This window comes from Carassius gibelio, chromosome A4 (assembly GCF_023724105.1).
Source record: "Carassius gibelio isolate Cgi1373 ecotype wild population from Czech Republic chromosome A4, carGib1.2-hapl.c, whole genome shotgun sequence".
Classification (NCBI taxonomy): Eukaryota; Metazoa; Chordata; class Actinopteri; order Cypriniformes; family Cyprinidae; genus Carassius; species Carassius gibelio.
This window is the reverse complement of record NC_068374.1, coordinates 4,092,719-4,106,773: the sequence shown is the minus strand read 5'-3', so window position 1 is coordinate 4,106,773 and position 14,055 is coordinate 4,092,719. Positions and strand designations below refer to the sequence as shown.

The following is a 14,055-nucleotide window of genomic DNA, read 5'->3' as shown; positions in this document are numbered from 1 at the left end:
TGGACGTATGGATGACTGTTAAACACATCCAAAATGGAGAATAAGCTAACAGACAGACAAACACACTGAAATTAAATGATTAAACTCGTTTTTAAGATTTTAGATGTCATTTTCAGGTTTCACTGTAATCATAATGTGGCAAAAATTTTAAAAACTGATGTCTGAATGAACAAAATTGAAAACTTTAACTCAATGAGATTTGAAATGTTGTAAGAGTGTTTTTTATTGTTTAGGCATTAATTCATACATCCTTTCAACTGTACTGTTTAAGTTAGCTGATAAATGGCAATTTCTCATACATCAATGTGTTAATCCTTCATAACTCTTAGTGTTTTTTTGCCCAATCTCTCTTAAATTTTGCATGCTTCTTTAGAATGAAATTATGCATTATTTTACACAGTTTTGATAATTTGTGGGCTTTCTATTTGTATTAATATGCCTTTGTGTACACTATGCAAATAACATATTATAAAATTACTGGTTTATAGTTGTCCAAATGCAATTGTTCAACATGTTTTTGATAATTATTGACCTTCAGAGTCTAGAGAATTGTACTTCAGTGGTTTAATTGATTTTCAGCTTATACCTTATCACTAGTTTGCCAAAGTAACTTTTTCAAATAATATTGAATATTTAATTAACAGCTTTATTGACAACATTGGTCCCAGAGGCAAAGTTGTTCAGAATGAGGAGATCTATCATATGATATGAAGATCTAGTGTTTTTGAGTGAATATATGAGCATTTTCAAACAATTTGAGGCCATTTACCATATAAATTTTGTGTTTTGAGACCTTTTCTACTGTTATAGCGCCACCTATGGTCCGATCTCCATGAAACTTTGCATGCTTGTTAAGATGCATGCTTTGCACCTGTTACATGATTTCACCAATTTTCATAAAGTTTTGAGTTTTCGTCTAGGTTTTATAGGCTTTGTGGTATGTTCGGCCACACCCCTTTTCTTAATTACCCCTTTAACGCTAACCAAAGTACAAAATTCAACATTTTTTTGATAATTATTGATCTAGAGAGTCCACAGAATCTTACTGCAGTGGTTTGGTTCCGATCGGGCAAAAAACCTAGGACTAGTTCGCAAAAGTAGGTTTTTAACATATTTGTGAACAACAATTGAACGATTTGATTGACAGCAATGGTTCTTGAGGCAAAGTTGTGCATTATGAGGAGATCTATCAAATGATATGCATATTGTGTTGATATGTGAAACACCACGTGATTACAGAGCCATAAAACTCGTTAGCGCCAACTAGTGGCCGATTTCTTTCAAAATTCTTACAGACCTTAAGGTTCATGAGTCGAACGTACCCAGCGAGTTTCGTTCCGATCAACATCGGTTAACCCTTTCAAATAGGTGCTTAAAATTGTTTGGCCAATGGCGGCCATGTTTTTTGAGATATGCAAATGTCCTCATAGGTACTTGTGCCCCTTCAGACCAAGACACTGCATACCAATTTTCAAGTCGATCGAGCCAACGGTTGCCTAGTTATAGCCATTTATGTGTTTTTTAAATCTTATTGCGCCCCCAAGTGGCAGAGCTGCGCAATTTTTTTTGTTTGACCAAAGAATGAGCTCATACATATGTATACCGAGTTTGGTGATGATATCTCATTCCGTTCAAGAGTTATAGTTAAAATAGCATTTGGCTAACATTAGCATAGACGCTTTATTGTGTACTGTTTCGCGAAAGAATTGAAATTTCAACTTTTTTTTTTATAATTATTGATATTGCTTGTCCAGGGAATATTTCTGAAGTGGTTTGGTTCTGATTGGTTGAAAATCCTAGGACTAGTTCGCAAAAGTAGGTTTCGGATATAGCTCGAGTTTGCGAGAAAACGGTGCGTCGTAGACCCCAAAAAGGCGCCATACACTTTTTTTCGGGCTAACCCAAGGATTGCAACAATGCCATGTTTTTGAGTCTACGGCTAACGGTTTACGATTTACGGCCCAAAATGTCAAAATTTTTTGTTTTTTGTGCTGTAGCGCCCCCATTTGGCCGATTGGGGTGAGACTTTGTCAGAATGTCCCCTCGGGGAGCTCTACATTCTGGCCAAGTTTCAGCACTCTAGACCTTACGGTTTGATCTGCACGATCAGTTTTAGCGGAGAAAAATAATAATAATAAAAAAAAATCCTTACAATTACAATAGGGTTTCAGCACTGCGTGCTTGAACCCCTAAAAATCCTAACAGATACAATAGGGTTTCAGCACTGCGTGCTTGAACCCCTAATTAGGCAGGTAAAGTAAAGAAAAAGCAAAAGGGGGAAACAAACAATGCTCTCTGCAAAACGCAGCGCGCTCAGCTCCGTCTCACACTCTCAGAACGGAAACTGGAACCGGAAACCCGAGAGAGAGAGAGAGCGTGTGTGTGTGTGTGTGAGAGAGAGAGAGAGAGAGAGCGTGTGTGTGTGTGAGCGGCACAGTCTGGAGCTCTTACTTTAAAACTCTTTACCAAACACTAGAACCAGACCTCAACCAGCCCCAAACTAAAACACAGAGAAAACTAGACCATCTGAAGAAAACTATCAAAAATTACCAAAACCCACTGGACATGATTATAACAACATCAGAAATATCAGAGCACATTAAACAGCTCAAATTAAAGAAGGCATGTGGACAGGACAACATCAGTAATGAGATGCTCAAACTCAGCAGTCCTTCCATAACTCAAGCTCTGGCTAAATTATTCAATCTGATCTTATGGTCTGGTGACTTCCCTGAGGCCTGGTCTGAAGGACTGATCATACCCATATATAAGAAAGGAGATAAACTGGATCCCAGTAATTACCGTGGCATCTGTGTGGCCAGTAATCTAGCTAAGCTCTTCTGTAATATAATAAACAGCCGCATAGTGACATTCCTCACAAGACACAACATCCTAAATAAATCACAAATTGGCTTTTTACCAAAACAACGTACATCTGACCACATTTATTCTCTCCACACTCTAATTAACAAAAATCTAAAGGACAAACAAAGAAAAATATTTACATGTTCCATTGATTTAAAAAAAGCTTTCGATTCTATTTGGCATGATTTGGTACAAATTATTACAAACTGGCATCGGTGGAAAAACATTCGATATTATAGAATCCATGTATAAGAAGAGTAAATGTGTGGTCAAGATTGGGAATCTGAGAACAGAGTTCTTCCAGCAGGGTCGTGGAGTGAGGCAGGGGTGTAGTCTGAGCCCAACACTGTTTAACATCTACATCAACGAGCTGGCAGAAGCTCTGGAGCGCTCCGACAGCATCCCAGGCCTCGCTCTACACCACTCTGAAGTCAAGTGCCTGCTGTATGCAGACGACCTGGTTCTGCTGTCTCCCACAGCCGAGGGTCTCCAGCACAGCCTGGCCCTGCTGGAACAGTACTGTGAGGAGTGGACAAAACCAGGGTCATGGTGTTTCAGAAGAAGGCCAGGTCTCAGGGAAGCAAATATCAGTCCTGGAGCACAGCAGTAGCTACACTTACCTGGGCATCCAGATCTCAGCATCAGGGGGCTTCAGTCTGGCCGTCAAGGCCCTCAATGAGAAGGCACGGAGGGCATTTTATGCAATTAAAGCACGGTTTGGCCAATTAAAATTACCAGTTAGAACATGGATTAAATTATATCACGCAATCATCTAACCAATCCTACTGTACGGGAGTGAAATTTGGGGACCAATATTAAAATTTGAAAACTGGGACAAAAGTTTAATAGAAAGAACACAATTAGAATTTGCCAAAAACATCCTAAGGGTAAACAGAAGCACTTCTAATATCGCCTGCAGGGCTGAGCTGGGCTTATACCCCTTACACATAGAAATACAGAAAAGAGCTGTTCAGTTTTATCATCACCTGACTCAATCTGACACTCGATCTGTTCAATATAAAGCCCTCCTCGGCACAGTGTCTCATCCTCTAAACACACTCGTGCTTCAACTGATGAAGGAAACCCAAACTGAGTCGGACTCCAATCACAACCCCAACATTCAGAAACTAACTGACAAAAATCTGAAGTATAATTATGATGAAAAATTAAAAAATGAATTTGAGCTCCAAACCAAACTCCAGTGTTATTCGGCCCTAAACAGAACCACAAAACTGGCAAACTACTTATCACTCAAGCAATTGAAAGAAAGACAAATCCTTTCCAAATATCGACTCAGTGATCATGATTTGGAAATAGAGATTGGTAGACATAACAGATCCTGGCTCCCGAGAGAAGAGCGCCTGTGCAAACACTGTGAGCTGAATCAAACCGAGGATGAGAAACACTTCCTTCTGGTCTGTCCCAAATACAGCACTACAAGAGAAACATTCTTCCCACAGTTTGAAGCGTTGAATCCTTCATTCTTGTCTCTAAATGACTCAGAGAAACTACTCTATATACTTGGAGAGAATGAGACGGCAATGACACTAGCTGCTAAATATTTATACACCATACACACCATACGAAAGGGGTAATTGATTGTATTCAACTGTTTTATTTGATATTCTTGATTGTATATAATTACTATTATTAATATTTGAAATATTATCTGTTGTTGTTATTTTTATTGTATTGTATTTTATTGTAATTATATTTTATATTCTATTCTTTATCTGAATGCTTTGGCAATACTGTAACTCAAATGTCATGCCAATAAAACAACTTGAACTTGAACTTGTGTGTGAGAGAGTGTGTGTGTGTGTGTGTGTGAGAGAGAGAGAGAGAGAGAGCATGTGTGTGTGTGTGAGAGAGTGTGTGTATGTGTGAGAGAGAGAGAGAGAGAGAGAGAGAGAGAGTGAGTGTGTGTGTGTGTGTGTGTGAGAGGAATCATAGTCTGGTTTAAAGACCATCTGCAGCAGTATATTCAGCCCATGAAAAAGGGAAAAACACACATTTGGATAAAAATTCAAAAAGAGATTTTGTGTTTAGATGAGGACCTGTACCTGTGTTCCACATATATCCCCCCATATGAGTCGCCTTATTATAATGAAGACATCTTCTCAATCCTACAATCAGAGATCAATTACTTCCAGTCTAGAGGTTCGGTTCTATTAATGGGGGATCTCAACGCCAGAACGGGGAAGGAACAGGACTACATCAGCTCTGATGGGGACAAATATATTAACAGTTCACTTAATCATCAGAAAATAGGTTTTACCAAAACACGGCAGAATTATGACAACACAATTAACAGACATGGAAAACAAGTCCTGCAGCTCTGCAAAAGCCTGGGCCTGTACATAGTGAATGGCAGAATGAAGGGTGACTCTCTGGGCCGATGTACATACAGCTCACATCTGGGCAGCAGCACGGTAGATTACGCCATCACAGATCTAGACCAGAGTCAGATCAACTATTTCACAGTGATGCCACAGCTGCCATTATCAGACCACAGTCACATAGTCCTCAGTCTCAACAGGTCAGGGAATCATCCGCCATCTTTAGAACAGAAAGTTCAATTATATCCACTCCCCCCCAAATTTATATGGAGTAAAGACAGTCCTGCCCAGTATGAAGCTGCGCTCCACAGCACCCACACTGAGAACATGATCGACTCATTTCTTCTGACTACATTTAGTGTAGAAAAGAGAAGTATCAATTCGGCAACTAAACAGTTAACTCTACAGTGGTCAGAAAAGCCCTCAGAAAAAGAAAAAATTACCGATGTAAAAAATGCTTGGTTTGATAAAGATTGCCAAAAACTAAGAAAAGAATTAAGATCATTATCAAATAAAAAGCACAGAGACCCTGCAAACCAACAAATACGAGCCACATATCAAGAAACACTTAAACTATACAAGTCACTATTAATACAGAAGAAAACTGACCACATCAAAATTAAAATAAACAAAATTGAAGAAGCAATCGATCAAAATTCTTTTTGGGATTTATGGAATAATTTAGATAAATCCAAAGAGGCCAAACACCTTCCCATCTATGACCCAAAGATCTGGACTGAACATTTCAGAAAACTCTATTCTCTAAACGAACCAACCCTCGCCCAAAAACATCTGACCTCCCAACTAAATAACCTGAAATACACGAGAAAAGACCAGCTCAATCATTTAGACAAACCCATAGAATTACCTGAACTGACAGAGAAGATGAAATCCCTCAAAAATAAGAAATCAAGTGGCTTAGATGGAATTTCTAATGAAATGCTGAAACACAGCAACCCCAAACTGAGACTTGCTATCCTAACATTATTCAATCTCTTATTAAAATCTGGACACTTTCCTGAGATCTGGAAAGAGAACGTGATAACCCCAATTTTTAAACAAGGTGAGAAGTATGACCCAAATAATTATAGAGGCATCACAGTGAGCAGTAACCTCGGAAAACTATTCTGCTCCATCATCAATGACAGATTAATTCAGTTCATCCAAGAACACAAGATTTTAAACAATTGTCAAATTGGATTTATGCCAAAACAGAGAACTTCAAATCATATTTACACACTTCACACACTCATAGACAAATATGTTCATCAAACAAAACAAGGAAAAATATTTGGCTGCTTCATTGATTTTAAAAAAGCCTTTGATTCAGTATGGCACAATGGACTTTTTCTAAAACTGATTCAAAGCGGAATAGGAGGAAAGACATATGACATCATAAAGGACATATACAACGGGAACAAATGCTGTGTCAAGATCAACGACAGACGGACTGATTATTTCAGTCAGAACAGAGGAGTGCGTCAAGGCTGTAGCCTCAGCCCGACTCTGTTTAATATCTATATTAATGAACTGGCATCAGCACTTGAGAAGTCCCCTTGTCCTGGTCTGACCCTCGAGGGCAGAGAAATCAAATCTCTCCTGTACGCTGACGATCTTCTGCTCTTGTCACCTCATGAAGAGGGGCTACACCAAAGCCTCTCGCTATTAGAAGATTACAGTAGAGACTGGGCCTTACCAATCAACATGGAGAAATCCAAAATTATCATCTTTCAGAAAAAGCCTCGCCTTACTGACAAAAAATATAGTTTTACAATCGGGGGAACACTTCTTAATCATGTGACGTGTTATAATTATTTGGGTCTCACTATCTCAGCTTCTGGTCAATTTGACCTGGCAATAAAACATCTGACTGATAAGGCACGCAGGGCTTATTACACTATTAGGAAATCTTTGTTCAAATTCAACCCACCTATTAAATTATGGCTAAAAATCTTCGACAGCATCATCAAACCAATTCTTCTATACGGTTGTGAGATCTGGGGCCCCAAATTTAAATTAAACTACACATCTTGGGATAAAAGACCCACTGAAATGTTCCACCTGGAGTTCTGCAAGAACATCCTGGGACTTGACAGAAACGCCCCTAGTCTCGGCTGCAGGGCAGAACTGGGCAGATTCCCTCTTCTAGCAGAAATCCAGAAGAGAACAGCCAAGTTCTGGTTCCATCTATCAGACACACGGACAGATGATTACCATCACTGCGCTCTTATGTACAGGACAGGACACCCAGAGAGTGACCCCATGCACCATTTAGTGGAAAAACACCAACTCAGCTCAACCATTCAATTAAGACACGCAAAAGTTAAAGAAATTGGAAAACTAACCCAGGAAGAATACATCCATGATTGGCAGATCAAAGTAGAACAAATTAACAAATTAAAATACTTCTATAGATTAAAGACTAGCTATCAATTGGCACCTTACTTGATCAAAATTAAGGACTATAGTAAGAGAAAGCTCCTGACGAAGTATCGTCTGAGTGATCACTGTCTGTGTGTGGAGACGGGCCGACACAAACACAGCTGGAGAGAGAGAGAGCTCCGACTGTGTCCTCACTGCACAGAGTGTGTGTGTGTGTGTGTGTGTGTGGAGAGAGAGAGAGCTCCGACTGTGTCCTCACTGCACAGAGGGACTCGTAGAGGACGAGCTGCACTTCCTCACACACTGCAGCAGATATGAACACATTAGAGACCACTACTTTACCCTAATAGCTCAAATTGTGCCTGAATTCAGGCAAGCAAGCAACATAGACAAACTTGGTTATATTTTGGGAGAGAAAGAGAAGTGTGTCCAGCTCGCAGCGCAGTATGTGTCCTCCTGTCACATCATGAGGGACAAAAACTAAACTCCTGTTCTTCAGCAATGCTCTCTGTAAATATTTACCCTGTATTCACTAATTTTTTTTTGTGATTATATATGTACAATATTGACATGAATAGTTTTTTTTTTTTTTTTTTATAATTATTATTATTATTCTTTCTTTTTTTTTCTTTTTTTTTTTATCTACATATCTGTACATCTATATATCTGTATAACTTGTTCACTGTTTATTGCTTTGGCAACATTGTGCTGTTTCACAGTCATGCCAATAAAGCTCATTTGAATTGAATTGAATTGAATTGTGTGAGAGAGAGTGTGTGTGTTCGAGAGAGAGAGAGTGTGTGTGTGTGTGTGAGTGAGAGAGTGTGTGTGTGTGTGTGTGTGAGAGAGAGTGTGTGTGTTCAAGAGAGAGAGAGAGTGTGTGTGTGAAAGAGAGAGAGAGAGAGAGTGTGTGTGTGTGTGAGAGAGAGTGTGTGTGTTCAAGAGAGAGAGAGAGAGAGTGTGTGTGTGTGTGTGAGAGAGAGAGTGTGTGTGTTCGAGAGAGAGAGAGAGAGAGAGTGTGTGTGTGTGTGTGTGTGTGTGTGTGTGTGTGTGTGTGAAAGAGAGAGAGAGAGAGTGTGTGTGTGTGTGTGTGTATATGTGAGAGTGTGTGTGTGTGTGTGTGTAGACATACATTTCATTATTCCTGCTGTAATCCTGGATTCTCCTCCGTGATCCACGCTAGAAAACACACAGAATCACATTCAGTCAGTAACACAAGTTTTAGTTTAGTCTATTATTTAATTATTTTAATAATTTTTGATAGATTTAAAAAATATTAAGCTACAAATGCTATGCAGTACTTGGGGTGGTTGCTAGACTGTTGCTAGGCAGTTGCTAGGGCACACCGGGTGGTTGCTAGGGTCTCACTATGCAGTTGCTAGTATTATCAAAGATCTTCTACTGACAAGAAGTGAAAGACAACAGAACGTTTCATCACAACAGCATCAGCCTGAGCTTCTGTCATTCAGGAGAGAAAGAGACTCTGTGCTCCACTCGCTTCTAATTTCTGTCACTACGGCAAATATCAGCTGCTTGGTTGAAAAAACACACATAAAACATTAAAGCTGAAATACAGCCTGAACGATGACAACAACACCTACACTTACTGGACCACTGATCTTCTAATCCATTGAACAGTTTATTACAGGGGTGTCAAACATACGGCCCACAGGAGGATTTCAACTATAATATAAAATAATAAATTAAACCTCAGTTTGAAAATTAAATAAAGTGTGTTTCGCTACAACATTTTATTTTGAATTTAAAGAGGAACAAATTACTAATTTATTTGATTAGTTGATATTACACCTCTGGAGTCTGGACACTTAACATGTGCCTTTTAAAGCGGTGCCAGAAACTCGAGCAGCATGAGGATGTGATGATAGCTGCGTTGTAACTGATGCTTGTGTGGCAATTTTCTTGTGATTTTAAACATGTCCAAAAGAAGACATTTGGCCTGGAACGACAGACAGGCTATTTAAGGAGAAATGGAGAAAATTTTCTATTGTATATTTTCTATGGAGTGAGAATCATGCCAAAACCTCACACACACAAAACGTGTTATACTAACACCCAACGATTCACAAACAAACTCAGTGTGGTTTGCAAATACAAAACATCACTCACAAACTAATGCATTTTGTTCTGCAAATAAAAAATGTAGCAGGATTTTTTTGTCATTGAAGAAATACGTTTCTTCAAACCACACTGAGTTTGTTTGTGAATCGTTGGGTGTTAGTATAACACATTTTTTGTGTGTGTGAGGTTTTGGCATGATTCTCACTCTATAATTTTCAGTGAGAGTTTTTAAGTGTCGGATGAAGGCTATCAGGTTACAATAAAATTTAAGATATGAGGCAAAAATGCCCTGTATTGGTTTTAATATTAATGTCATGATCGTTAAGAAATGTCTAACTATAACAAGAGTGTTGCTTTCCCGAATGTCAGCACGATCGCTTTTATACAATAGCTCAACTAAAAAGATGCTAGTATTAAGTGTTACATTTGTCACAATTTCGCCAAGGAAAAGTTTTTAATAAGGCCAAAGTAAGACAAATTGTGTCTCCGTGCAGCACTGAGTATTTTGTTACTGAATTAATCTTTGTTTTTGATCGCAGCATTTGAATCTATTTTGATTCAGTGGCCCATTCATAAAGACAATCACTAACTTCATTTCTAAATGAATCAGCCGTTTTGAATGAGTCAGTTGATCACTCATAAAGACAGAGATTTGCTTCCACCTACTGGTGATTTTAGTGTCATATTTATTTATCCATGTCAGGGCTAAATCATCTCAAAAACATAAAATATGGCTCTATATATATATATATATGTAGAAGTCATTTTGTGTCAATATTGCACACCCCTAAAATAACCTAGCATCATCTTCAAAAACATACATTTCCTTTAGGTATATATATATATATATATATATACATTTTTGTAAATTATATGGTTAATATTAATGCAATTAATATTAATATTAAGCAAAAAGGTAATTCGGCCCACACAAGGGGACATTTTGTCCGATCCGGCCCTCAACCTTAAATGAGTTTGACACCCCTGGTTCATTATATAGACTTTATTTTAAAGTCTTCCCTTTTTTCACAAAACCTCTTGCTCTCTAGAAACCACATCAGTTTGATTGAAAATATTTAAAGTTCAAGTGTTAGCATTATAAACACTGAATTAATACCAACATATGGAATTAAATTAATGACAGAAAAAAAAGGACAACTTAAAAAAAACGTTCTGCAAAATTGTTTAATTATGGGGATTAAAGTTGACTAAAAAACAGTTAAATTTAGCAGATGACAGTACTACGTCCCACTTCAAAACACACAGTAATTTTTAACTTCTGTGAATAATTTACCTGTCGGGCTCTTTTGGAAAACAATAAAAAAGGCAAGATTGTTACTGACACTAACTGTTTTTGCAGTCGATTGCACAACATTGCGTTCTTTTATTCCACTTTGACCTCTCTATCATTGTTATTCTGTCTGTTTCTGTACACAGTAATAACACAATCATTTCAGGCATAATATTTAGATCTGATTCAGCAGAGACTCACAGTTCTTGATTCTTGTGAATCTAATCTTTTCAGAATTGACTCTGATCTCCACTTTTCTTACCCCTCCATCTACCTCACTGCAGTTTGTGTGTACACGCTGACACCATCCAGTATTTTCTGAGAGATTTACCTCATACATAAAACCTTTTTGAATAAGATAACATTAAAAGTTGTTTGATGTTGTAGTATTTTTAAACTGTATTTCTAGCATGATGTTGTTTTGAGCCGTTTAACTTGGACAGGTAACTTTTTTCACCTCCGTTCCCAGAAAACAGCAGGCCAGATATGCTTATTCTCTCTGTTATAAGTACATATGTGAACTCCTGAGTTACTGTATAATTCAGCTAACAAAATAGCTCCATGTTATCACTACATCTGTATTATTATGTTACATTTCATCAAACTTGTGTTTGAACAATGAAAACTGTGCAATGTATTTAGAGAAAATGTTTTATTGTATTTTATATTTTTAACTGGATCCTCTGTTCCCAGACCCAATCATTCATCTGAAGGACTGTGAAAATATGAACCCCTTGAACCACCGGTGACAGTTTCCATGAGATAAATAGAAAGGACATGGCAGAGGATGATGGGATATTGATATTTCACTGAAGACTTACTGTTCGTCAAAAGATTTACATCACATTGCAGAATATGCATAATGTTATTAAACAAAATAATAAGGCTTTTTTATTATTATTTAGGACTGGCTTAATGAAGCCGTTTCACTGAACATATTTACGTTTAGTCTGCAAGTATTATAACTAATCAAGAAAAGGAATAGTGGTTTGTTTTGTGAGTGTTTCATGAGTCCTTTGTTTGTCCTGAGCAGTTCAACTATCTTCTTCAGAAAAATCCTCCAGCTCCTGCACATTCTCAGGTTTTCCAGCATCTTCTGCATATTTGAACCATTTCCACCAATGAATGTATGATTTCAGATCCATCTTTCACACTGAAGACAGTTGAGTAACTCACACACAACTATTACAAAAGGTGAAAAGATTCACTGATGCTCAAGAAAACAACACAAAGCATTAAGAGACGCAGGGTGTAAACTATTTGAATTGAATGATCAAGGTAAACTACTACATTTGTCTGAAAATAAGTAGACAAAAGTATTTTCTGTAGCTTCTGAAGGGCAGTACTAAATGAACAAATATGTTCTTTTAACAAAACAAGAAATATTTACTCATCATCCTGTTCAGAATGTACAGTATTGTTCAAAATAATAGCAGTACAATGTGACTAACCAGAATAATCAAGGTTTTTCTTATATTTTCTTATTGCTACGTGGCAAACAAGTTACCAGTAGGTTCAGTAGATTCTCAGAAAACAAATGAGACCCAGCATTCATGATATGCACGCTCTTAAGGCTGTGCAATTGGGCAATTAGTTGAATTAGTTGAAAGGGGTGTGTTCAAAAAAATAGCAGTGTGGCATTCAATCACTGAGGTCATCAATTTTGTGAAGAAACAGGTGTGAATCAGGTGGCCCCTATTTAAGGATGAAGCCAACACTTGTTGAACATGCATTTGAAAGCTGAGGAAAATGGGTCGTTCAAGACATTGTTCAGAAGAACAGCGTACTTTGATTAAAAAGTTGATTAGAAAGGGGAAAACCTATAAAGAGGTGCAAAAAATGATAGGCTGTTCAGCTAAAATGATCTCCAATGCCTTAACATGGAGAGCAAAACCAGAGAGACGTGGAAGAAAACGGAAGACAACCATCAAAATGGATAGAAGAATAACCAGAATGGCAAAGGCTCAGCCAATGATCACCTCCAGGATGATCAAAGACAGTCTGGAGTTACCTGTAAGTACTGTGACAGTTAGAAGACGTCTGTGTGAAGCTAATCTATTTTCAAGAATCCCCCGCAAAGTCCCTCTGTTAAAAAAAAGGCATGTGCAGAAGAGGTTACAATTTGCCAAAGAACACATCAACTGGCCTAAAGAGAAATGGAGGAACATTTTGTGGACTGATGAGAGTAAAATTGTTCTTTTTGGGTCCAAGGGCCACAGGCAGTTTGTGAGACGACCCCCAAACTCTGAATTCAAGCCACAGTACACAGTGAAGACAGTGAAGCATGGAGGTGCAAGCATCATGATATGGGCATGTTTCTCCTACTATGGTGTTGGGCCTATTTATCGCATACCAGGGATCATGGATCAGTTTGCATATGTTAAAATACTTGAAGAGGTCATGTTGCCCTATGCTGAAGAGGACATGCCCTTGAAATGGTTGTTTCAACAAGACAATGACCCAAAACACACTAGTAAACGGGCAAAGTCTTGGTTCCAAACCAACAAAATTAATGTTATGGAGTGGCCAGCCCAATCTCCAGACCTTAATCCAATTGAGAACTTGTGGGGTGATATCAAAAATGCTGTTTCTGAAGCAAAACCAAGAAATGTGAATGAATTGTGGAATGTTGTTAAAGAATCATGGAGTGGAATAACAGCTGAGAGGTGCCACAAGTTGGTTGACTCCATGCCACACAGATGTCAAGCAGTTTTAAAAAACTGTGGTCATACAACTAAATATTAGTTTAGTGATTCACAGGATTGCTAAATCCCAGAAAAAAAAATGTTTGTACAAAATAGTTTTGAGTTTGTACAGTCAAAGGTAGACACTGCTATTTTTTTGAACACACCCCTTTCAACTAATTGCCCAATTGCACAGCCTTAAGAGCGTGCATATCATGAATGCTGGGTCTTGTTTGTTTTCTGACAATCTACTGAACCTACTGGTAACTTGTTTGCCACGTAGCAATAAAAAATATACTAAAAACCTTGATTATTCTGGTTAGTCACATTGTACTGCTATTATTTTGAACAATACTGTATGTCCAAAACATTAGACACCCTTGGTAAATATGATCAAAGAAGGCTTTGAAAATGA

General features: G+C 38.0%; 1 protein-coding gene across 1 annotated transcript in view; it reads right to left on the bottom strand.

Annotated features, from left to right (window-relative positions):
* LOC127981059 (NLR family CARD domain-containing protein 3) overlaps positions 1 to 14,055 on the bottom strand; it is a 53,850-nt gene that overhangs the window by 20,599 nt on the left and 19,196 nt on the right. Inside the window, exon 5 of the mRNA XM_052585481.1 lies at positions 8,719 to 8,765. Within this exon, the coding sequence (XP_052441441.1) occupies positions 8,719 to 8,765 (47 nt within the window). The remainder of the gene's footprint in view (positions 1 to 8,718; positions 8,766 to 14,055) is intronic.